General features: G+C 44.5%; 1 protein-coding gene across 1 annotated transcript in view; it reads right to left on the bottom strand.

Annotated features, from left to right (window-relative positions):
• Positions 1–22,645, bottom strand: part of LOC140698890 (uncharacterized) — a 99,951-nt gene extending 77,306 nt beyond the window's left edge. The window contains exons 1-2 of the mRNA XM_072970749.1: positions 22,617–22,645; positions 19,259–19,432 (exon numbers count right to left, since the gene is read on the bottom strand). Coding sequence (XP_072826850.1) covers positions 19,259–19,401 — 143 coding nt within the window. The 5' untranslated portion in view covers positions 19,402–19,432; positions 22,617–22,645. The remainder of the gene's footprint in view (positions 1–19,258; positions 19,433–22,616) is intronic.
• Between the last annotated feature and the right edge of the window lie 4,391 nt (positions 22,646–27,036).

Raw genomic sequence — 27,036 nt, 5'->3', positions numbered from 1 at the left:
ACTTTCCCTGTCCTTTCTGGTCTAACTGATGCAGAGGTACAGAGATCCAGGGATGCAGATACCTGTAAACACCCAAAGCCCATCCCTGGGAGCCTGGAAACCAGATAGCCAGGATTTAAATCCCAGCTCTGCCACTTACTAGCTCTGTTACCTTGGCCAAATTACTTACCCTCTGTGTGCCTCAATTTCCACACTGTAAACCTGGGATAACAATCAAATCTTTCTTACTCACTTGTTGTGAAAATTGGAGGATTCATTTCTGTAAAACTCTCAGAAAAGAATGTAGCACATTTTTGGTGCCCAACAAATTTCAATTTAATAAGAAAGTGATTTACAAGTCTCCCATCTAATCATCTTCTGTGTTTCATGACTATTCTGAGTCCCAAAGGAAATACTTATTTCCCCTCTTATAAACTCTTGAGGAGCACCCTTCTGTTTCAAGCCACCACCTGTTTAAACTGAGGGGGGATTCCCTCCTCCCCACTCCTCTGGTCCATGGGAGACTGCTTCTCCCTTCACACTCCTGACCACTGGCCCACGGCTAGCCCTCCTCACACTAACAGATTGAGGTGTGAGTCCGGGGAGACAAGCAGGGCATATGAAAGCTTTCCTTCCCCTCCAGTGTTGGCCACCCTTAGGAAGCAGCCGGGATGCTCAGTTCCATGGCAAGACAGTCCTGTGCATTATGGGTCAGAATCTCTCAAGGGAATGCTCGCTGTGGACCAGAGTTACCTGGGACTGCGTAAGTCTCTAATTCTGGGACATAGTGTCATGACACTCACTCTCCCACAGCCCTGAATTTCATGGAGAACGTGGCTTCATCAGTAATAAAGGAGACACTTATCGCCTGCCTGTTCTTCTTTGTCATCTCTCAGTTGGCTGCTGGACACAACATGTGTATAAGTATTGGGTCCCCTTAAGCCCCAACATATATGAAGTAACAAAAATTCTGTGGCTTAACATTGGTTCAGGGCGACTGTGTAACTGTCCTGACTCTGCTGATGCTAAATTATGTGTATAGGAACTATGGAACCTCCTCAAATATCTTTCATCATAAAACCAGCTTTTCTTATTTTCCTGTTTCTCAGTAATTGCCAAAGACTATCAAATGATGGCTTCACACCAAATAGCAGTTAAGATTATGAGCCCTCTTGTCATACACACTGTGCTAAACACTTTACATAATTTCTAATTCTCACAATTCTACAAAGCAGAAATGAGTGTCCCCATCTCACAGACGAGGGAAAAACTCAGAACGAACTGACTCAGGATCACGTAGCTCAGTGGCAGCGCGTGCACGCAAACCCAAGTCAAAACACCACACCCCTTTGTATATGTACCAAATCTCCTACCACCCATTGACACACAGCGGTGGGGATAATACTTAGGGAACTCAGTACACTTTTCAGCTTTAAGGTGCTCCAGAGGCCGCTTCTAGCTCTTTTATAAAATCCCGGCTCACTGGTTTCTAACACTGCAAGAAAAGCCCGATGTTGCAACTGTTTGCACAGGAAGTCTGAAATGTTCACAGCGAGATGATAGAATAAAACTAAGACATAAGCAGAATAATAGTTCCAGGTAGTCAGACATAATGGACATTGTGCTACCCTGAAGCATTAAGCAAAGGAATCAAAAAAAAAAAAAAAGTTTAAGACTTCCTTTACAAACAGGAAAGTTAAGACTGTAAGAAGGTGCAACAGCGCCACCTATGGCTTAAAAGGCCTTCCTGGTTGCCTGGAAAGGTGCAACACAAAAATTGCCTGTGGATCAGAAACAAGAATCAGATAACTAAAAGCTTATGTAGTACATACTGCTCTCCTAGTCTTCATGTCTTGCACTGTAGCAAAAACCAACAGACCTGTACTAGGCCTATATTCATAAAAGTCATGTCTGTATTTTTCCAACAGGAGGTAATCTAAGTATCTTGCAAAATACTTCTCAAAGAGCCAGGAAATCATAGAAGTGTATTGAAATACAAAAACATTTATTTACATATTAAAACAGCATGAGCTTTTTTCTATTAAAAAAGCTGACATGTCAAATCAATGTTTTGATATTTTAAAACCTATTAAGAGTGCAGAAAAATAAATCAAAATTTTCTTTAATCACAAAAGAGAGAAGCTTATTCCCTGAAAATGATCAATGTGGATTTTTCTAAACTTAATGCTTCTGGTCAGAGTCCTACGAATTTAAATGTCTGAGTGTATAGTTACACGGCAGCATGAACACTGAGTTGTAACAATACACATTCTGTGTAAATAATCTTCAAGGTCGTCTGCTTAAGTCAATTTAACTAGTCCCTGTCTCAATAGAATGATACAGATTTCATTAAAACTTCATACTGCACGCACACACACACACAAAACCCTGAATCCTTGTTACTTTAAGCCATATTCATATATATCCATATTGAATATGCATCAGAAACAAGCCACCCTCTTTAGTATTCACAGTTGATCCTTCTAAACTATCTGTCATTGTGACAGCACATTTTTACTAAGCAGCTCTTGGATGCTTTGTATACAAGGCGTCTACCTCTCACAGTCAGACATGGTAAACGGCATCACTCAAATTTCACAAATGAGGAAATATACTTAAGCCATGGAAACAACGTACATATTTATCATCAGGAAAGAAAAGAGTAAAGATTTTACTTTCAATATGCACTGACAAACTTTTCCTCCATACTAAGACTACATACATAAAACAAATTCAGTCATTGTAAATTATTCTGTCAATAAGCACCACTAGAGAAAAACAAGCAACATCATTAGCAATGATTGGACTTTCAAAGCCCACTCCTATTTTGCACTATAATCATTTTTAATGTTTTGTTTTTAGTGCTTACATAGCACTAATATAAAGAAAACATAAACTATTTAAGTCATTACCTGAGAATGCAACATTTGTGAAAATGTACAATTTTAATTTATGCCGCTCTGTCTCACATTCTCACTGGTGTCTCTCCTTTGAAGGCCTCATCAGGCTGAGATCGCCAAAATCGGTCATTTATGGACTCACAGGAGTTCGGGAAACCACTCAACGGGAGGCTGATCAGAGGAGAAATTGAGAATGCATCCTGTGCAGCCTGGGTTCCAGCACCGAGCTAGGCACCGCCAGCTGCGTTTGATTTGGGACAAGCTGCCCACCTCTCAATCCCTCAGCTGCAAAAAGGAGACATTGATACCTACCGTCAAACACCTGCTTTGAAGTAAAACATGAGAAAAACAGTTTAGCCTTTGGTAGGTGTCCACTCACAGCAAGCTTGGTCATTATGATGATGAGGATTACTTTTAATAAGTTAAGCTAGACCAAAAATTAGAAATCACCATAAAGGAGAAACATTTTAACTCAATAAGCATTTCCTTTTGAATGGATTGATAAAAGTTCTAATGATTTTTTTAATAAACCAAATTTTGTCCATTAATTTTAGATTTACCGGTTTATGGACAAGTCTCCAAAAAAAGAATTAGAGGCCTCTAACCTCTGAATACTAAGAAAGTAAAGTTTAAAACAATTATGGGGGAGAGTATACCTCAGTTGAGAGAGTATGTGCTCAGCACGCATGAGGCCCTCAGTTCAGTCCCCAGTAACTCCATTTAAAAACTTTTATTTAAAAAAAAGGAGAATTAAAGGAAAAAGATGGAGGACTACAGAATTTTTTTAGAGAATCCACTCAGATTTAAGATGGGGAAAAAATATCCATTTCTCACAGGAAATCTTGAGAACTATGTAAACCGGATCTGAGTTGTCTAGTCTTTAACATTATTCATGAATTCATATTACCAAGTCTTAAAACTACCTGATAACCCACAGTGGTGATAGTGATCATAAAACCTGCCAATGCGGATCGAACTCTGGCTAGGACTGCTCTGTTCTGACATCTCTGCCCCTGAGGCCTCACCAGGCTGAGAGCACTAAATTTTGTCATTCATGAGCATCTCGTGTAAGTCTTCCATTTGTGCTTCTCAGTCTCCTCTCACCAGCCCCTCTGAGGGAAGCACTGTTATCATCTTCCCCACACGCAGATAAGGTCACTGAGGTACAGAAACTAAACCTGCTCCAGGTCACATCGGCATTAAAGGACGTCTGTATTTCTGCTGTTTTGCGATTGACAAAGGAATCTGAGATATCAATACAAGATAGACTGTTAAATAATCAAGTCTGTCAGCTCTTCACCTCAAAGAGCAGATACTATAAATTCCTGATGTAGGATGAGGCTGCCGCCACAAAATGACTCAGCTAGAAATTAATATCCAAGATGAAGCAGCGGATACACATAAATATTCATGACTGTCAACTCCTCTCACGGGTCTTGGCCCTTCACTGCCTGAATGGGGGTGAAATCCCCACCCGTGTCTGGGAGGGTAGCGCGGCTCTTCCAAGTCTCACCCAGGCTTCACAGGCTGTTTCCCCCTACAGACTGTCCTAAATGATTAAAAAGCTCACAAGATTTTTACACCAGCCAAAACTGAAAGACATTTCTGCATATGGAGCACTTTCTCAGGCTTAAACCATTTTTGCCTACACTCAGCAAGGGGGAAAAAAGAAACATGACTCTGCAAAGTCTCTTAGCCTTACCACTCACAGGAGTTGAATGGTCTCAGCACAAGATGACCCTTCACATTACAGGATGAGAACAAAATAAAGCCGCCCCAACAACAAGCACTCCCAGAGACAGCGCTCAGCAGTCTTCTGCACACTCACGGTTGTGCAGCCCTCACCACCATCTATTTCCAGAACACTTCATCACCCCAATAGAACACCCCTGTCACTAGCAGTCACTCCACAACCCCCCTCCACCCAGCCCCTTGCAACCATCATCTGCTCTCTGCCACTGCATGAGCCAATTCTGGGCATTTCTAAGATCACTGAAATCAACAATATGTGGCCGTTTGTGTCTGGTTCCTTTCAGTTAACGTGCTGTTATCAAGGCTTTCCCATGTTGAAGTGGTATCAGCATGTCTCTTTTTTTTTGAAAATGTTAAACTTTATTAGAAGGTGGTAAATACTATCAAAAATAGTTAGAGTGGGGTATAAGGGGTGGGGTTTCAAAGGGAAAAGGCCGGGTTGAGCAGTCAGGGTGGACTACCCAGAGCAGATGGCTTTTTTCATATTCCCCTTTATTTATTTTTTCTGTTTTATTCACTCTTATGTCTGAATAATATTCCACTAAATGGAGATACTACATTTTGTTCTTTCATTCAGCAGCTATATATGGACGAGGTCCAGAAGAATGAGTGTAAGTGGTGGCTAGCAGGGATGGCATTTAAGCAAAGGGCAAGATGTGCTTTCAAAAAAAAAAGTGAACAATCAGAGGCACAAGGAAATTCAGCGCGTTTCTGAGAAAGTGCATGGTTGCTTCAGTAGGACTGCCATGCAGGGCTGTGGGGGATAGTGACAGGAGACACAGTGAGGGAGTCACCTGAGAATATTCCCCACTGTAAGCAGCTCAGGCAATTCTCCTCCCTCATCCTGTATTTTAGAGACATTTTTGCTAGCTTTTCTCTTATTTCAAGTAACAGTACTTTAGTTACACATCTGATCATCTGCATCAGACCACATTAGCTCCAAGCCACAGAAAATCATTCACTGACCGGAGCAGCTCCAAGACATAACATTGATGGACCAGGGAGTCCTGCAGCATCCCATCCTGCAGGCACAAACCACACATGTTCCCTGGTGATGTCCGGAAAGTAAAATGCATGGAAATATCTCACTGCTGCTGCACGACATCTGCCCACAAATTGCCCCCAAATCATGCTGGCACAGCACTACTCAACCCTCGCACTACCCAAAAAAAAAAAAAGAGAGAGAGAAAAGAAAAGAAAAGAGAAGAAAAGAAAAGAAAAGAAAATATAAGAAAAGAAAAGAATAAAGCTAAGAAAGCAAATTTAGGCTCTTCCATTGAAAACCAGCAACCATCACTGCCAGTATCTGAGCTGGAATGATCCTGACTTCAAAAACCACTGTGCAGTTACTATTCAAATGTGACAGACATATATGTATTTCACTTAGATGATATTACAATAGGATTTTTCTTTTCAAAATTTCCAGTTGCAACAATAGCACAAGAAAGTTTATGTCTCATTTTTTTAAAAAAATCAATTATTTTCCACTTTGTTAATTTTGAATCTATTATTATTTTATAAAGGGAGCTATGCTGCAGATTATAAACCAAATATCTGGCTTCTGCAAACAAGACCTATATGACTTCACTATTTCAGAGCAAGTTTTAATGATGCTTTCAAATTGGGGGCGCTCACTAACAGCTCTTTAAATACTGTCAAAGATGTGCTATTATGTAATGCAAAGGGTCTACCTACACATCAACTCAGAAACCAAAGAAACTACACGAAAGCCTTAGTTTATCATTTTAAAATATTCCTATTATTTTGAATATTAAATTTCTTAAAAGATAAGATTTTTTTTGAGAAAGACATCAGTTGTATTAAAATTCCTCTCACCAAGAAAGCAATCTTTATCAAGAATTACTACCCCTATGAAAATCCAAAAGACAGGACGTTTCTAGCTAAGTTAACTTACAGATCTCAACACAAGCCTAAATCCTATCTGCGCTCACTTGAACGAGCCCAGCAAAGTCCTGGGCTACTCTGGAACTTAGCTCTTCTGTTCCATATGTTGGCAGAGCTAAGATCATCACACAAGGCAGGGAAGGAGAGAAGAGGTAAGTCCACCTGGCGGCCTCCATCTGTTTACTTCCAGCCACAAGGTGTCGCTAGAGCGACCCCGCTAACAAGCCCTCCACATAAGGAAACCCGGCATCCACTCTGCCCCTGCGGTCCCCAAGCAGCCCCGACGCCCCTCTCCCACTGGTGGCCTCCGAGCCTGTGAATGGTCTTCTAATGACCCTCCCAGTTGGTGACACTCTCCCCCTCTTCCCCGCTACACACACACACACACACACACACACACACACACACACAGCCAAGGCAGCCTTCCCAAAGCACAAATTTGATTACATCTCCCCCACTTCAAACCCATCAAAGGCTCCCTGGTAGAGTTCTAGCCCCACCCCCGAACCTGCTTGTCCATCCTCACCTCAGTACCAGGTCCCCAGTGACCTCAGGGGCCCCGTGACCTGCTGCTACTTCCCACTAGCCTCCAGGCTCATTTTAACTGTTTGTCAAGGAAGTCTTCCTTCCCTCCAACCTCCGCACTTTGGATTAGGTGCCCTGCTGTGTTAATAAAACATTTTAATCTAAGTCAACTTCTGACACTGCTAAGCTCTCAAGAAGCAAGTACATTTTGCTTACTACTGTGGGTCCACCCCCTCTCCCCTAGACACTCAGAATTGCGTGTGTTGTGAATAAAAGAATGAAGGGGTGGGACTCAAAAGGACAGGCAGAGCTGCTCTCCTAAGGGTCACTTCCTGCTGACACCCTTCACTGCCTCTTCTGTGTCAGTTCTAGTAAAACCAAGCTCCTCCAAAGCCCTCCACCCCTAGGCCCTCTCCAGTGTCCTTCAAAGCAGGATCACCCACCACCCTGGACCACACAGGGCAGTCTCCCCGAGTCCCCACCCCACAAGCCTCCAGGCCTCTACCCGGGCTGCTCCTGCCACCTGAGTCACCCTCTTGATTCCTTCCCCTGGCTGACTCTTACTCTGTCCTCAGAACTGAATGTAGAGCCAATTTCTTCCAGGAAGTCCTCCCTGATGATGTCCTTTAGCTCTTGGCTGGGCTCCATCTACAGCAGCACTGCTTGGCGACCAACTGGTATTTGTCCACCTGCTCCTATGAGACCATGACCTCTTGGAGGCCACGTGGGAAAAAGGAGTGAGGTGACAAGAGGGGTGGGAAGAGCAAACAGGAAAGTCGCAGCTCAAGTCCCAAATTCAAGGATTCTGTCTCAGATAAAAAGAATAAACTGTTTCATACGTGTGTCATTTGGCTATGATTTTTGTGGCTCATGGAAAACAAGAGCTTGGTGTTCAAGCCTGAAATCCAAGTTACATGCAAAGAAATGTATATATTCATATCCAAAGGAAACCAGAGCTGCTCAACAACACTTTGCAGTTAAAATCCAAAGGAACTTTGATAAAGGCAATCTCCCTCTCTCTCTTTATTTTTATTTATTTATTTTTTTTGGTATCATATAGTTTTAGAAGTATTTGTATAACTAAGTGATGGCTACAGCCTATGATTCTGCACTGGAGTGTTTGGGGCTAAGGAAGCCCAGATTACATGCACTGTGTAAATGCAATCACACCAACACAATGACAGGCGCCCTAGTGGCTGAGCTGAAGTTCCAAAGCAGAGAACTTTATGTTGGAAGACAGCTCTCAGTAGAAAGTAAGAAATGCAATGTTCTGTACTCAATTTCATTAGCTTTATGAGCCATTAACAGATAGTATGTCTTGTCTAATGAAACCCCAAAATATATTGTCATCTTCGATTTTCTCCATCTGACTGTTTTATGCTAAATTTGGATATCAAACCCTCACTCCATACGGAAAGCTCAGGCCTTAGCTGCAGCACAGTTACATCCCGTGGAAGAAAGCCGATCAAGGGAGAACAGGAGAGTTTCCCTTCAGAAGCTGCTAAGTGTGGTTTTGCACCTGTATGTCATTTACAACCACGCCATCGTCAAAGGAGTAAGACCTTACATCTGTGGGGCAAAAAGCACTGCGGTGGTTCCGAACCATGAAAGAACACTGAGCTTTGTGCAACAGTCCTGAGGCACTTAAAGCATACTTTCTCTGAAAGGCTCCGAAACTGACTCACTTCACCATTTCAGGTACAACCGGAATTAGTAGAGAGAACATGCCCTTGAAGTCTGACAAGGCCCTGCTGGAATCCTGCTACAGCATTTACTAGCTGCTAAATGAACCAATTCCTTAAACCTCTGAGGAGGCTTCCCAATCTTCAAAACGGGGCTGCCACCGCCCACTTGGGAGGCATGGATGTGAATGCAACACGCAAGTAGGGCGGCCGACTGGTACGTGACACGGGGCCTGGCAAGTTTCCCTCCGCTGCCCTTCTCCCCCTTTAAACTTGCACTGTTCCCCCTGGTAAGGGTGAAGCCCCAGGAACAGACTGCCCGATTCTTCTGTATATCCCCGGATACATACCTTACCCTTAGGAGGTCAGAAAAACAACTGCCTCCTCCCCAGTCACTATCAATATTCTTAAGAGTCTGGGTTTTTTTAACTCTATGTTTCAGGGAGACTATTCAAGAATTGTTCAACCACCGTTCTCCAGGATGGCTCCTCTCCCAACGCCCATCCCTTCTTACCTCAAATCTTCTGTCTGATTGCCTTTTGTTCGTGGGAAAGAGAGTCCGCTAGGGTGCGGACTCCCTAGGCCTCCCTCCCTTCATCACAGGAGAGTGTGACTACATTCTCCCAACTCCCCACTCCGACTCCAGCTTCTGAGGAGTTTCCCCTTCTGGACCCTGCAGCTTCTGGATCGTCCCAAGACGCGCACACGTGGCCAAAACCCTCTCTTCAGATTTCTTCCTGTGTGGCCCTGCCCACCCCCCAGAACCTTAAGGATAAATGCCATTGCTCTGAAAATCACAAACGCCGCTGACTGACACACCAAAGCTGCATGGTCCGGGCTTTCCTCCAAACCAGGCACAGCCCTGCCCCCCCTCAGACACAGTCTGCACCTCTTGAGATGAGCTGATCCACTTGCACGGCTGTGAACACCAGCTAAGAATGACGAATTCCAATGTGTATCTCTAGTCCAGCTCCTTCACCTGAGCCCCAGGCTCATAGACACGAGTGCCTCTTGGAAGTCCTAACTTGGATGACAAATGGCATCTTAAAAATGCCATATGTCAAAAAAAAAGGCCTTATGTCCACCATTTACTCTAGACTTCGATTCCTGGCAGGTACCTCCCAGGCTCCCCATTTTAGTAACAGCCCCAGCACCCACCTAGGTGTTTGAGGTCACATTCAATTTCCACTGTTCCCTCCACCTGGCCCTGCCCTGGAATCAGTCTTGTTATTTCTGTCGCTAAGCCAGTCTCAAGTCTGGTTCTGCAGGGAGCACGATGGAAACCCACAAGCTCACAGCAAGGTGCACTGAGTCACAGTCCTCCGAAGGGAGTTCCCTGGAGGGGGAGGCATCTCCTGCTGCCAGCCACCTCAGAAGGCACTGGATTCTCACAAAGAAGGACCAGAAGAAGGGACTCAAGGATCTCCCGTGATCTGAGGTTTGAAGGGCCCGAGGTCTGGGGGAGCTCCTAGTTAGCTGACACTCCTGTCAGTGAGCAGATGAGGATGGTAGGAACCCAGGCAAGTCTGTTCTCGCTCCGACCCCTTTTCTCTCGGGAGCCACGGGAAAGGCCAGTTTCCAGGGCACAGACCGGCCATCACAGATCCCAGCCTGCATTTGCCAACCCAGACAGCCTAGACTCCTACTTGCGACTCTTACTTCTGTTCTGTTCCCCCCCAGAATGTGATGGACTCTTTCAGAAAGTCTGGACTGTCTCAAGCGAGACCAAGTCAGTGAAGGATGAAGTGTCCACATTTGGACCAGAGCATGAAAGGAGAAACAAGGCCTCATGTCCAGCATGACGGTGGTGGCCAAGCCCTTTCCCTGGGTGAGATGAACCAGGGTCGGGGTGAGAATGCAAGGTCCCTTCACGGCTGACAGGGGTGTTGGAGACTCACTACCGCAAAATAACCACACGGCCGTCAGTGGTGGACATCAGCTGCAACAGACACAGAGTCAGCTATTTACTGCCAAAAAGGGGTAAAAGTAAAGGCCGGTGCAGGGAGGCCTGCACGGCTTCTGAGGCAAACCACAGACCCGGCTCTGAATGCCCACTGGCTGAAGCAGAGAGGAAGCTATGGTCCCATTTAGGGGTCCCTGTGTCCACCAGATCCAAGTGAACCAGCTCCTTAGGACAAGGCAATGTTTTCCTGATACTTAGAAAAACCAGCCTCATAAAGGGAACAAAAGAGTGGCATGGTTTTAGGCCCGCGCCTGCCCCTCTATGAATGCAAAGTAAAGTAAATGGCACTGGGAAGGTGAATGCAAAAAAAAAAACCAAAAAACAAAAAACCGGTGACTGCTTCCTCCAACAGCGTCCCCTGCAGCTGCTCACCCCCGAGCCGGCCACTTCCTCACCAGTGACCGCCGGCCAGGAAGCGCCGTCACGCACGTCACACAGCGACAGCCAGGAACCGTGTGCCGAGCACGTTTGTGTAAAAGCCAGAATCAAGCAAGGTGCTGCAGATTTTGACTTTCCAAGTTTAAATACTCCATGAAAAAAATCCCTCAGCAGCCGCCTAAATCAATTCGCATCTCACTTCTTCAAAACAAATAAACAAAATTAGTAAGAGAGCATTTGTTACCAAATATAAGGACGAACTAACAGGTTCCTCAAAGCAAGGACTTTAACAGATATCAAACTCCAGTGGGTGATGTGCTAACATAGCAAAAATTCCAAAAAAGTAGAAAATAAGATGACTAGGATAATATACGAATCATGGCAACTGTTAAGTTTTTGCTTTTTATAGCGATGGAGACGGCACAGAGGGCGATCTGGCTATTCCAATGCAGGGTGTGCACAGCCCACATTTTCAGACCGAACAACATGCTCACGGGGTGGTATAAGGGATAAAGGAAAATAGAAAAAGGAATAGAGGAACAGCCAAAATTAGAAACACACGAGAACAAAAATGAATTTGACAGCATTTACAAGAAATTACGTGAGTGTGATGAGGACAGGGACGCGGGGACGGTGAGACCCACCCTCACCTCCTGATCCAGGGAAGGCAGGGGCCTGAGGGGAGCGATGCTGCCGGGGGACCCCAACGTGGTCAGCGCCCCAAACCAAAACTTCACCTAGATGCGTGTAGACAGCTTTTGAGCTACAAAATGTGGTCGCATTTCAAGCTGGACAACTTTACTCACTCCCACCAAGAGGAACAGGGGAGAATTAGGTTCTGCTCCTGAACCAAAGCATTGTTTAAAAAATTAATGACTGTGTAATAGTAAAAGCAACAATGGAGTAAAAGTCACTGGAGGAGAACGTGCTTGACCCGAGCTCACTGGCCACGTTATCTCACTGACGTTCAGATGCTGGCTGAGCCCTTATGGTACCAGAACAGACAGACCCACCAGGAGGGAGGTTTAATGTGCTGCTGTATTTTGATGCCGGCAGCCATGCCTGGTACACGAGGTTCTGGGTAAACAATGGTGACAGTGTCAACCACTATGGGCTAAGCACACATCCAGCTACTCCGCCAAATCCCAAGGGCAGACTTCAAAAGGCAAAAACAAGCTGGCATTCTCTGTTGGCTCTGCAGAATCAGAGCCAAGCAGTTGCTGAGCAAAAATGTCACCAGTGCCTCCTATGACAAAATAGGAGGCACTGGCGTGGGGCTGGGGCAGGGCTCCAGGCTTCCACTGATCACCCACCAGTCTGTCCAGGGGGTGAAGGAGGTCCCTGCTTTCATTGCACCGATGCACCTACCTTGAATGACGCCTTAGGACTCAACAGGAGGTGACAGGTGAGGTGAACGGAGCCAGTCTTGGTGTAGCACGGTTCTGGCAGCTATGCCCTCAGCAGTGCCCAGTTTCCTAAACCTGACACCTCATCTCCAAGGAGCAGAAGTGTAGTGTGGGCATGTAGATCACAGGGCCCTGTGAGGACAAGTACAGATCATGGCCACGACATGCCTCTCCCCTTCCTTAAGCCATAGAGGAATGTCCGGGGAGGAAGTGAAAATTATTCCAGAGCCTGCCAGGCACCACACGCAGGTGGGACACGGATCCCCTGTGTCTGTCATTCACAGGACTGGTGTGGATTTTCTTTTTATCAATTCTCTGGCATCTTCTCCTCCATCTTACCAACAACAAGAAAGTAGAATCTGACCTTAGAATCACAGAGAATCACAGAGCCCCTCCTGCACAGTGGGCCCGGCAGCACGTGCCATGTCCTCCGACCGTCACCTGTGGGACCGCCATGAGCGCTCTCCAGACTCAAGGCCCGAGGCCGTAGGCCGGGGGGACACAGCTCACCTCACTCTCCCCAGTAAAGGGGGACCACCTCTCGGCAAAGACGTCTCACCCTCTTCTGCCCGAGGGACAGCTTGAAAGATACACAGGGAAACATAGTAGAGGGTGAGGGGTTAGGCAGCCCAGAAGAGATCATCTGCACTTCCAAGGCAGAGTGGGGTCTTTGACCTAATCACAGGGACAAAGTGAGGACGAATTTTTCCCTGCTGTGTCCCATACACCATGACATGCCTTTCCCTGCGTAAGGAGCTAATTCGGAAGCCCCTGGCAGTGTTTCTGATGCCCTAACTTGGCATGGTGGCTGTCAGGCAGGGGAGAGGGCCTGAGCCGTGCTGGTGCTGGGCCTGGGAGGCAGGAGACATCGGCTCCACCCTGAGCTCAACCAGCACCTCGTTCTGCGTCTCGGGATTCAGAGTCTCATTTACAAGCAAAGGGATGAAACTGTCCCAGGACAGGCTGTCCAACAGGAATGAAATGAGAGTCATGTAAATAATGTTTCTCAGTTGCCACGTTTAAAATGTAACAACAAAAAAAAAAACCAAGTAACTGATTTTAAGAACAGACCTTACTTATTCTACTGTATGTAAAATACTATCATTTTGACGTGTAATCAATATAGAAAGTAACAAGATAGTTTATATTCTTTTTACTAGACAAGTTTCAGCGTCTGATGTGCATTTGACCTACAGCACATCTCAGCTCAGACCGGCCTCCTCCCCAGCACTACTAACAACAGTAGCTGTGGCTACTCTATTGGACAGCAACTCCAGGGGTCCCCCCAAGTGTCCTGGCTGAAAGAGGGGAGTAAGTGTCCACACTAACCCTAAAAGGATCTCTCTGAAACAAAGGCGGATTTAGTTTTAAACGTCTGAAAACCAGCGGGCTACACCTCCTTCCCGCCTTGGCTACAAGAAAGCCCTCCTCCTTGATGATCCCATTCTGGATGTAGGGAAGCAATCTGTCACACAGCCAGGGTGGCCCGGCCTTCAGGTTGACTTGCCTGCTGTCTGTGTCCAGTCCCACGAAGTCCTCCTTCTCAAATAGGATGTAGAGGAGGGGGGTCTTCTCCCCAGAATTTTCGGGGTCCCCATCCAGCCACTTGGACTTGGGCAAGATGAAGAGTGACTCAGTGAAGTCGTCGATCCTCTTCTCCACCACCCTGCAGTCCTCGTAGATTGAAGGCCACGTCGGTGTGCGGCTGCTCGGCCACCTCCCCATACAGCATAAAGACAAAGAGCTGAGAGTCGTAGAGCGTGGTGCCATACAGCTCCTCTGTGCGTGGAGCTTCTAGAAGGTCTTAGCCAAGAGGCAGTCAGTAATGGTGACAAGGCCCATGACATTGCGGTGGGTCTGGAAGTCACTCCATCCATTCTCGGGCGCATAGAGATACCTATAGTAGATACAGAGTGCCCACTGGGAGCCGCACAGTCTGATCTGGCTCACCAAGGAGATTCCATTATAGATGCAAAAGAAATTCTCTAAGATGATCCCCACGGGTTTGACCACAATCGGGAGAGTCTGGCGGTCCTCAGCGCACTGCACGTAGTCAGGGGCGTTCATGTTGCAGGCGCTGCCGAGAAGGGAGGGTAAATCGATGTACATAATGTGCTGTGGGCTGCGGGCCTCACTGGGATGCGGCGACCTGGTGTGCACCAGCCAGAAGGCAAGGGAAGTCCAAGCAAATCGGGGATAATTTTGTCCTCAGCGTCTGCACATGTCTACTGAAGCTCAGATCACATTACCCAGCTTTTGGTCTAGGCTTCCATCCCCTGCAGAAAAGGATCATTTCTTGTTTTCTGTTTCCAAGCACCTAGGCAGGCCCTGATGCAAAGTCGGTGCTCAAAACTGCTGAATAAATGAATGAATAAAGGAACTGCTTCCCCACCCCTCAGCAGGATATAATGCAAAGAACCATAGTAGGATCAAAATATCTGGATTTCAACGCCAATTTATTTGAACTCCTAAGGTGCAGAATAATGGGTAAGAAAACTTGCTTTGGGGAGGAGGGTACAGTTCAGTGGTAGAGCACGTGCTTAGCATGTTCAAGGACCTAGGCTCAATCCTCAGTACCTCATTTTAGAAAAATGAAACAAATAAATAAACTTAATTAACCCCCTCAAAAAATATTTTCTCCATTCAAAATTCAAAAAAAACCACCTTGCAATTGACACAACATTGTAAACTTGACTATACTTCAATTAAAAAAAAACTACTTGCCTTACAAGAATATATCTGGGTTATGGAAGTTTGCAAATGTAAAATGCCTAGGGTACCATTTGCATAAGAAGAAGGAACTGTACAAATGTACTATCCCTCATTTATGAGCTATTTTTCCTTTGGGGAGATTATAACCTCTCAGAGATATTTTTCTCATATTAAAAAAAAAAAAAAAGAAAACATTACCTGATTCTCCATACTGCTGAAGAATCAGATAACCCTATGAAAGCATCTGACCCACAGAGTTTATTCAATAAATGTTTGTTGAATGAATGAATAAACAAGCAAAGTGAATGCTGCTCCCTGCCACAGACCATCATAATGGTACTGCTTGGAAATGCCATGCCCACGTTCCACCCAAATCTTCACTAACCACGTGGGTGACCTGGGCAGACCTGTGTGCTTCTCTCAACACCAGTTTATTCATAAATAGAAATGAGGGCAATAACACAAACCTAAAAGGGTTAGTGAGTCACGAATGAATAGTACCCCAACTTTGCAAGATGGAACTATTAAAGAAAATTGGGCAAAGAGTCCATAGGCCCTCTCCATATTATCTCTTACAACTACATGGGAATCTACATTACATCTAAAAATAAAAAGTCTATTATTTTAAAGAGGCTATTGAGTTTAAATCAGCTCACCATCTCAAATAAGGAACACACAGTACAAATAAGAGAATGCGCAGCCCATGAGATGCACTCAGTAAATATTCCCACTGAACCCACTGGTCCCTCCAAATTCAGAGCATGAGGATGTGTCCTCGTGGCCAGAGGCCACTGCACCTGAAGCTAAAAAAGCTAATGGTCCCCACTTTCAAAAGCCCCTGCCACCAACCTAGGTCTAATTTTGTATTTGTAATTTTTTTTCTTTTTATAAAATAGAAATCCCCAATTGCATAGCCTTCAGGTCACCAAAACCTGACCACAGAGATCATGATGGCAACCCTCCTTGGTGAAACAATAAAATGAAAAGCCATTTCCACAAGACCTGTGTGTAAATCTACTAGGGAACTTCATCCTGGACTGAGAGGAAGAGGACTGGGGAGGAGGGGGCAATCTGAGGCACACAGACCCATGGGCCACCTGTCCCACGATGGACATTACACTCAACCCTCACCCTCCAGGAACTTCAAAATACACACAGAGTGATGTGGACAATATATATGTATTTTTAAAGAAATTCCGACTCTCTAGCAGGTCTTGTATCTACCGAGACACAAATGGCTTATGTGTATAATGTTTCACAAAAGCCTTAAAACATTACCACCCCAACTTGACACATTAAGAAACTAGGGATAGAGGTTTATCACATTGTGCAAGATTAGAGAGATGCCACATCAGACACTGTATTTAAACCCAAGCCTTTGCTCCAGTGCTCACACAAGAAAGTGTGACATACTGCCCCTTTCCTGCCCTCTCCCTGCAATAAATCTCTGAAGAGTCTTTTCTGTGCCACGTGGAATCACAATCACATCAATTTACCACAAAGAGCTATGTGACTCCTTGGAGGACGTGTCAAAATCTAAAGGGTTGTGATGGGAGGAGAGATTTGAATTTTCTGTTTCTCAAAGGAAACATGGCTTTAAAAGAAACTGAAAAGCACTTATCTAGTCTAAGCCCTCATTGTGTAGAGAAGGAAATGGAGGCTCAGAAGAGATGAGGAAAGGGACTTATTAACAAATATTGCCTCAGTGCAGCACCAAGCCAGCCCTGGGCCCTTCTGGGGGAGTACCTGGAAGGCCCAGGAAAATGATTGTTAGAAAAAGGAAAGAGAAGAAGCATACAAGGCCCTGTCTCTACACCACCATACCATGAAGTTCCACCAAATTATCCAGTATTGGGTGCAGCCAAAATTTAGGTGGGCTAAAGAGGTTATAGAAACCTGGAAGTCTCAACCATAGTGGAAATTCCAACATTTACTGTTTTTTTCCAAGTTCAAGCATCAGTTCAGTGGGCGCTCCATACGAGGGACTACACGAGGCCTGGAGTTCTCCCAAATACAGATCTCTATTATCACGTGTGCAAACCACACACAGGCCCACCAGAAGAAAAACGCCCACACATAAGATGGAACTACTGAAACAGAAAAGAGCCAACCAGCATATATTGCTAGCAAAAACGGTGCTGCTAGAAATAGACTCATGGACATAGAAAGCGAACTATTGTTAGCAGGCAGGAAAGGGAGGATTAACAGATACACATTAATAAATATAAAATAAATGACAAGGACCTACTATATAGCACAGGGTACTATTTTCAATTTCTTGTAATGAGTTGTACTAAAAACAATCTGAAAAACATTTATATACATATGCATAAGCTTATAACTGAATCTCTGCTGTACATCTGAAGCTAACATGGTAAATTTACAACACTTCAATAAAAAATAATTTTATATAATAAGTAAAAATAAAAGCAACGCCATAAAAAAAAAAAGTAAAAGAACACGGTAATCCCCTTAGCTGTAGGTGGTGGAGAACTCTGCAAGCACCAAGTCCACTCGAATACTCCAGCACTGGCGGTCTCTCATTCTAACCATCAGAGAATCACTTGGCTTCTACGAGGTTACTTTTCTCTTCAGTGAAAGGCTACAGTTCCATCTAATGATGTATTGAATCTCATCATTCACAAACCCAAGAATTAATGAGGATTTCCCATAGGCCTGGCTCTGGACAGATGAAAATATAGGGTCCCAGATATATTCATGTGTAGAAGAAGTTTATGCCATAAAGACATTAATTCTTCCTGCTTTGATAGACAGATTCATTGCAATTCTGATTAGAATTCCTCCCAGATATTTCATGGAATGTAACAAGTTAATTTATGGTCAGGAACAGCCAAGAAACTTCTTTAGAACCACCACTGGGAAGGGGTGGATAGGTCATGCATTTCAACTGGTCTTTCTGATGTGATGAAAACGTTCTGGAATAATAATGGTTGCACAAATGTGAATATGCTAAAAGCTGCTGAATTGTAACATTCAAGTGGGTGGACTTCATGGTGTGTGAACAATATCACAATAAAGCTGTTATATGAAAAAATCCTTCTTGCCAATTATTTTTCCCTCTATACTACTAGTCTGTCCCACAATTTAAGTAAAACAAACAAACAAAAAAAACAAAACAAACCAGATTTTGCCAGGAGCTCTTTAGGAGTGCAATGTCCCTGGGTCTCCAACGCCTCGGGTTGTGCTGTTCCTGTTAACACACAATAGCTGGGCTGGACTAGTTAGGGACTATAAGTATCTTTTTAAGATCGACGGTCTCACGTTTCACCCTGGGAGAGTGAATGATGGAGGATGAGACAGCCTCATGCCTTCAGCTCATTTTTAACTGAACCAAGCCCTGCTTTCACCACTGTAATCCCTCTCAGTATAAAAACATGTGACATCAACAAGCACCGCCATCATAACACCTGAAAGTGTTCAAGGTACTTATCTGGGGCAGAAATCCTGATCAAGGAGACAGAAGCTCCCTCAGCACTGCCGCTCCCTTTTCCCGACTCCACCAGGAGAAGCTGGGAGTTACAGCCGCGGGCTCTCAGCCTGGGGAGCAGCGCCCACGCCGCTAATCTGGACCTCAGGGATCGGGAAAGGGAGAGGAAGGCAGCCCCGGGGTCGCGGGGCAGGGAGAGCGGGGTGGGGGACGCGGGCTGCTGCCCCGCTCGGAGGCCAGCCCCAGCCCCAGCCCAAGCCGCCCGCCCCGTCCGGGTGTGCAGACCCCGCCCGCCCGGGACACAGCCCGCCCAGTGGTGGGGACGGGTCGGCGGCCTAGGAGAGGAAGCCCGTTAGGGGAGGACTCGCCGGCGGGAGAGGGGAAGCGGATGCCAGCCGCGGACTGAGGGGAGCCCGGCTGGGTCAAGAGGCGGCAGGGGCACACCTGGCCCTGGGCAGCTGTGGCCGGTGCGCCGGGGCAGGTGGCGCGGGCAGAGGGGTCTGGCCCGAGCAATCCAGCTGAACACACGCTGACTGGCGCCCTGGGGGGCTGTGACACGCCGACCGCCCTCCCGCAGCCGCCTCACCCCTTTCCCGATATCCCCTCACCTTGCACTTCCACAGCCAGAGGCCCCGGCCCCAGGCAGTAGCCAAAGGCCTACAGGGCGACAGAGCTGAGAAGCCATTGGGGCCGATCCCCGGCTCGGAGCTGGAGCTTCCAACCCGCGGTCCAGCTGGCAGCAACTGCGCATGCGCAGGAGGGCCAGCGATCCCCTCTGGGTCCTGAGAGAGAAGGGGAACCGAGGGAGGGAGAATAGGGGAGGAGGAGGGGAGGCGGGGAAAAGTGGAGGGAGACACATGGACAGGAGGAGCAGAGGGAAGGCAGTTATCTGGAATTGGGAGGGGAGTAACAGAGATGGGGAGAAAGCGTTTTACCTCTTGTGGCACCCCGAAGGAGGCAGCAGTCCTGCCTATACACCCTTCTCTTACCCGTCATTGCCCACAGCTCATATTTTACGTCCCTGGCCCAGCCCTCCAGCTAAGGTCTCTGCAGAAACCCTACGGGTATCATACCCGTTGCCCCCACAAGGAGCTAGGTTTACTGTTGCTCAGGGAACCAAGCACCCGCAGGTGTTGTTTCTCAGAACTACCTTGGGAAGAGTACATATTCCCCTTTTACACGCTGGGAAACAGGCAGGCACGATCTCTGCCTTAGCTCCACTGTCCCAAATGTTGGGCTGGCAGGGAGCGGGAGGTAAAATGTCAGAGCCCCAGAAGGAGCAGACTGCCTGAGTGTTGGTGTAGAGTCCCCATCCCTCCTGGGTAAACCACACCCCAACCTCGGGGAATAATCAAGGGCTCACCGTAGGCCCCTGTGTGTGGGAGAGCTGCCCTCAGTCCCAGTGTCCAACTTGCTAGGTAGGTAGAAGTGTTATTGAGTCCAAATTCATTCTCCTCAGTGCAGGACAGGCCAGTAAGTTGGGAGACCAAGTGTTGGGGCATGGAATAGCAAGTTTCTGTAGACCTAGATGGCAAACTAATGTCCTGGAAAACCATCTCCCCAAGTCAGAATTCAGGCTGCTTTCCTATGTGCTTGGTTTTTGCAAACTTCTTGGTGTAGGAATTCCTTCTTGTTAGAATCCTTTGTTCTTGCAGCTATCTCCCTGGGTCAGATCCCTGTAAACCTCCAACAAAACAAACGTTATTTTCTATTCTGCAACGTGTTATCTTTATATGATTGGAAAAGTGTTAAATACCCTTAAAGGTCAGAGCCTTCAGAATAGGCTCTCCTGTATATTTTAGGCTCTAGGCAACATTGTTTTACAAGCAAGAAGAAGCCTAGGAGACAGAGCACAGGGTTAAAGTCAAAGGAACAGATCTAATATGGAGTCAGATTTCTTCTTTTCTATTACTGTGGCAGAAGCCACTTGAGGATTTAAATCCCTTAAAGTTAAAAATAAGTAAAACTTTAAAGGAATTTACATACATTGGTGGGAACTTGCATAGCATATCTGGAAAAGCACACAAAGGATTGTAAACATTGGCATCTCCAGGGAGGCATGTAAGAACAGAGGATGAGGGAAAACTTCTTTCACTTGAGTATTTTTTGCTCTGTTTGAATTTTTTTAACCATATGCATATATTTCTTTTTCAGTTAAAATAAATGTGTAATGGAGCAAAGGAGTAACTAGCTCAGCAAATACAGCAGCCATAGACTCACTGAGTCATCATTTTCGATTTAAGCCAGGAAGCATTGATTGTCTCTCTCCTATGTGCCCAGTGCTGTTTTAAAACTCTTTTATATATTTTTTTAATAAAATAATAACATGCTATCCCTCACCCCTGCTCAGGGCTGGTGGGAAACCAACTGAGTTTTTATTGAGTTGTTTTCCAAGGAGTAGAGATGAGTTATAAACAGAACACAACTTCAGGGCAAAACAGGCGGACTGGTTTTCCAGCAGGCCAGATAGCGATGACGGGTTTTCAATAGAGGCGCACAGAGGCTGAGAGAGAAAGCCTCCAGGACCCTACAGAAAGCTGCCCACAGTGCCTTCTCCATGGCACTACTGAAATAGGAAAGAACAAATCTGACTCCATATTAGATCTGTTCCTTTGACTTTAAACCTGTGCCCTGTTTCCTAGGCTTAGTCTTGCTGTTTCTGCACCTTTTGTGAAACAATGTTGCCTAGATCCTGAAATATACAGGAGACCCTATTCTCAAGGCTCTGACTTTGAAGGATATTATCACTTTTCCATTCGTATAAAGATAACAAGATACAGAATAGAAAATAACATTTGCTTGTTGGAGGTTTACACGGATCTGACCCAGGTGAAGAGCTGCAAGAACAAAGGATTCTAACAACAAAGAATTCATACACCAAGTTTGCAACAACCAAGCATTCCCGCTTCCCCTTTTTAATATAAGAAGAGCCTGAATTCTGACTTGGGATGATGGTTCTCCAGGACATTGGTCTACCATCTTCTCCGCTGGCTTTACAAATTAAAGCCGCTATTTCTTGCCCCAAATCCTTGTCTCCTGATGTGTTGGCCTATAATGCACGAGTAGAACAAGCGTGGACTCGGAAACACAAACATACATTGAAAGTACGCATTTGGTATATTAAATGACCTGCTTCCACTCGTATTCCTGAGGTTTTCTTCTCTTGACCACTCCTACTATATTTATGAAAAACCTGTCATGTGGACACATTTCCTTCTCTAGCCACTACCCTTCCATGTAAAAACTGATGCCAAGAAGGCAATGGAAGTTGCTAGAAGGTATTACCTGGCCAAAAAAGAGCAGAAGTGGGTTCTGGCTGATGTTCAGGAGCAGGCCGGGGCACCTGACAAGATGTCATAAGTATGGATAGACAGCTGGGCACCAAAGGAGAAGCTTCTAAACTTCCATGAGGGAATTGTTGGATAGGAAGGAACAGTCCCAGACTATAGCTCTGATCCCACCACGAGCTTCCTGGGCAAGGCTGGGCAAGTCATTTAAATTCTCTAGACCCGTGCTGTCCAACACGGGAGCCACCAGCCACATGCAGGATTATGATGTTATTCTGTAGCCAGACAGAATTATAAATAAACACTTTATTGCAAAGGGTCAGCAGGTATAATATTTAAAAACATTATTGGTTATCTTGCCCTAACAAGTTATTTTTGTATGTCTAGCTTTCTGTGGGTTGTAATGCCTGCAACTAATGTTTCCCTTACAGTGAGGTATTTTGAAATTATAAGTTACTGGACACAGTACACTCATATCACAGTTGAAAAAAAACTGATCTAAATAAGCAAGGTGATCTGACTTAGTAGTTATGAGCAGGGGCTCTGGGGCCAGCCTGCATAAGTATTAATTCTCACTCTCCCTCCAGGGAGTTCTGTGTGAATCTTGGACAAATTATTGTTGCTGTTGTTGTTGTTGTTGTCATTGTCATTGTTATTATTTGTGCCTCTTTTTCCTTACCTTTTAAATAGCGAGGAAAATGTAGACTCTATCCCCTACAGTGTTGGCAGGATTAAATGAGTAAACGTCTGTGCTGCCCACTTCCCTGGGTTTCAGCATTCTCCAGGCAATCAGTGCCAAACGCAGTGGCATTCTCCACTGTCTTCGTCAGTCTGGGATTCTGTAACAAATTACCGTGTGTCGGGTGGCTTAAACAACCAGCATATTCCTTATGGTTTGGAGGCTGAGGCTTTCAAGGTCAATGTATCTGGGAGAGGATTGCCAGCTCGAAGATGGCTGTCTTCCCACTATCTTCATGGCCCAGAGAGGAGAGAGAAGCAAGCACTTTGGGGCCCTGTATAAGAACACTAATACCATTCATGAGGGCAATACTCTCATGACCTCATTTTATCCTACTAATCACCTCCCAAAGGCCCCGCATCCTTATATCATCAACCTGGGAGATGAGGTTTCGACATATGGATTTTGAGGGGATGCATTCAGTCCACACATCGGCTAACTCTCCCAAACATGCAGTCATCAAACCTGTAGCTAATTTCAAAATAATGTTTATATCTCTCTGCCCATTTCCATTCCTACATCTACTAACACTGAAGCCCTGCTACATTTTATTTCTTATTTTCCTTGTAGAGGTTTAATTGATTCCTCTAACTCCAAGGATTCGCTCACTCCAGTCTGCTTGACAGCCCTGCCAGGTAGGACTTCCTTAAAACACCTTCCCACTTCACCTGGTTGTTTTTTAGGTGTAAATGTCAGAATTCTCTCCACACCCCATCCTAGACCTTTAATCCCTTACACTACCGCTCACTATGTTATTTTCCTATTACCACTGTAACAAATTCCATTAAGCTTAATAGCTTAAACCAGCACAGACTTATCAGCTTATGGCTGTGGATGTCAGAGATCCAACACAGTTCTCATTGGGATAAATTCAAGATACCAGCAGGGTTCCTTCCTTCTAGAGGGTCTAGAAGAGAATGTTTCCTTTTTTTTTTCCAGTTTACAGAGGTCACCCACCTTCCTTAGCTTGTGCCCCTCAACTTCCTCCATTTTCATGGTCAGCAGCCTTTCTGAACATTGCTCCATCGCTACACCTCCCTCTGATTTTAAACTCAGCTGGGAAATATCCTCCATTTTAAGGACCCCTGTGATTACATTCAGCCCACCTGGACAATCCAGACTACTCACCCTATTGTCTCATCTCAGGATCCCCTTGTCCCATCCCACTCAGGCAGTATGTATGTGGCTGTGACATTCACCTTGTGTAACATTTCCTCATGAGCAATTTATGGTTCAAGGCACTTATAAGTGACTTTTTGTTTTTCTTCCTTATCCTTTCTACATTCAGTTTGTCTGGTGAGATTATATGAATCCTTTTTATTTGTGCCCCTGCACTAATCTATAATAATGTATCATGGGTTTAAAGGCTAACTAATAGACAATTTAGGAGACAGAAATCCTCTAAGATTTTTAATCCTAAAATATCTGTCATCCCTTTTGCCATGTACAGTAACATGTCACAGGTGGCTACCCTGTGGCCGGGGAGGGACATGATTCTGCCATCACACTCCCCTCATTCTTACCAATGTGCTGATCAACTAACCAAGGATCTATGCTCTCCAACTCACTCACTTCCTCCTCCTTTGCATTGACTGTCCTGTTCCCACCGCTTCCTTCATTCACCACATCAGGATTTCATGACCACATTCTCCCCTAAATGAAATGGGTATCTTGCATCTAATGCCTGACAGCTGTTCTCATTGTACATGCACACACTGACCTACACATAATCCCGTCCATCTCTTTATTTTCCTAGAATCTTCCAGAAGAATCAGTTCCATGATGATAATGATGATACTGACAATGATGACAGGGGCCTCTCAAGGATTCTGATAAAGAGGGAATCGATAAAGGGAGGGAATCATTGCAAAATTGCCCCAGAAACAGGCTTAAAGGTAAATAACTCTTATAGTGTTTAATGAAATTGACTAATATTTAACTATTTTTAAGACTTTATATCACTGAATTTAAAATTTTAACGGGAATTTTCATTCACCACTAACCAAGATTCAACTCTGGGACCAAAATCTAAGGATTTCTGTCTTCTAAAAAATTGTCCACTAGCCTTTTAAACACGTGATCCTTTTAAAAAGTTTAGTGCTGGGCTGAAAATAAGCAGGATTCATATAATCTCACGAGACACAGTGAATGTGGAAAGACTAAGAAATAAAAATAAAAAGCCATTCATAACGTCTTGAACTTTACGTTGCTCACAGGGGAAAATGTTTGCCAATGTGTGTGTCACATCAACATGACGACTGAGTGGGATGGGGAAGCTGATCTTCCTCATCAGTCATTTATGCTGATTTGTTAGATGCCAAAACAGTTTCCTCATTGAAATTGCTTCTAACAAGTATGGAAGAATTTAGGTTCTACCAAAAGCAGGCTGAACATTTTCCCCTGCTTTCAGGTCTCTGGACTGAATGTCCCCACAAGAAGGACATGATTATGTTTCATAGGGAAGTCTTCCTGAGAAGCAACAGGCTTTTCTAGGGCAGAACTGCAGGGCCCCCCATGGAGGGCTGGAGGAGGTCTAGAGGGGACACTGGAAAAACAGCAGGAGTGAATTCAGATACTGCTGCTCAGGTCGCCAAAGACAGCATTGCTATCTCTAAGGATATGACATTCTCCCAAATTTTCCATGAGTGAAGGAGCCTGTGAACACTAAGCAGGTTGTTAAGACACAGCAGCACATAATTTGCGTGACAACACAATTAGAGTATGATTTGATATTTGGAAAATAACTAGCCCATTGTTCTTTGAAACTGCAGCAGTAGCAATAGAAATAAAAAAGACTGAGCCGTCTTGGAGACAACAATCAATAAACAATTCTAAATCTGCAGAATTCCTTGACAATATTCAAGCAATGAGCTAGATGTGTGCTGCAGATACCTCTTACTGCAGGGCTCACTCCTGCAAAGCATAGAACTAGTTTCTCAGCACACAGAGGGAACCAAGTCAAGATTCCTAATCTTTTGAGATTTACTAAATGGCTGGAAAGGTCAGACAAGTACATACAGGCAAATATGATTAAATGTAATCAAATAATATCAAATGTGATTTGAGCACAGACGAAAGAGAAATTCCTTTCACCTGGGATCTAGAGAGACTTCTTCAGAAAATGTGGCTCTGGAGACGGCCAAAGACATGGGTGGAATTTTGGCAGAACAGGATGTAAGGAATTTAAAAACTTATTCTATAATTCATATAAAAATTCAAAGGATCCCAAAAATCCAAAACAACTTTGAACAAGAAAAACAAAGTTGGAAGACTTGCACTATCTGATTTTCAAACTTTTTTTTTATAAAGCTACAGTAATCAGAAATTAGGGTGTTGGTGTAAAACAGGAAAATAGAATAATGGAACACAATAGAATGTTCAGAACTAAACCAAGACTTATACAGACAATTGATTCTCAAAAAGGATGCTGTGGAGAAAGGATCTTTTCAGCATGTAGTGCTGGAACAATTAGATAGTGATACGCAAAAAAAAAAATGAACTTTGATTCACACCTCACAAAATATACAAAATTTACCTCAAAATGGATCATAGATCTTAATAGGAAATCTAAAACTATAAAACAGCTAGGAGAACAAGCATAGGCTTAAGCTTTATGGCCTTGGGTTTGGCAAATTTTTCTTTGCTTTGACACCAAAAGTATCATCTATTTTAAAAAGAAACTGATAGAGTGAACTTTATGAACATGAAGACTCTTCAATGCTCTTCTAAACACTGCTAAGCAAATGAAAAGACAAGCCATAGACAGAAGCTATTTGCAGATCATATATCTGATAAAGGTCTCTCTTTGTATCTGATCCAGAATAAAGAGGTCTCAAAATTCAATAATAATTCAAACACCTGAATGAATGAGGCCAGAAAACACACTTCAGTAAAGATATCCAGATGGATAATAAGCATATGAAAAGATGCTGATTAAAGGTGTCATTAGTCATTAGAGAAATACTTTTAAAAACCACAGTGAGATACTAGTTCACATACATACTAGAATGAATACAGTTAGAAAGACTGACCTTACAAGGTGCTGGCAAGGAAGTAGAGCAACCAGAACTGATACACACCACGAGGAATTTACAATAGTACAACCATTTTGGAAAAGTCTTTAACAGATTCTTTTAAAAAGGTAAACACCTGTGTACCATATAATCCAGACATTCCTCATCTGGTGCTTTAGAAAGGAAAAGCATATGTCCATACAAAGACTTGTAACCAAACATTCACTGCTATTTTATTTATAATAGCACAAGTTGTAAATAACCCATGCATCCATCAAGAAGTAAATGCAGAAAGAAATGATGGTCTATACAAACACTGCTCACAATAAACTCTTCAGTAAAAACTC

Source organism: Vicugna pacos, chromosome 10 (genome assembly GCF_048564905.1).
Source record: "Vicugna pacos chromosome 10, VicPac4, whole genome shotgun sequence".
Taxonomy (NCBI): domain Eukaryota; kingdom Metazoa; phylum Chordata; class Mammalia; order Artiodactyla; family Camelidae; genus Vicugna; species Vicugna pacos.
The sequence above is the reverse complement of the archived record's forward strand: the minus strand, read 5'-3'. Positions and strand labels throughout refer to the sequence as shown.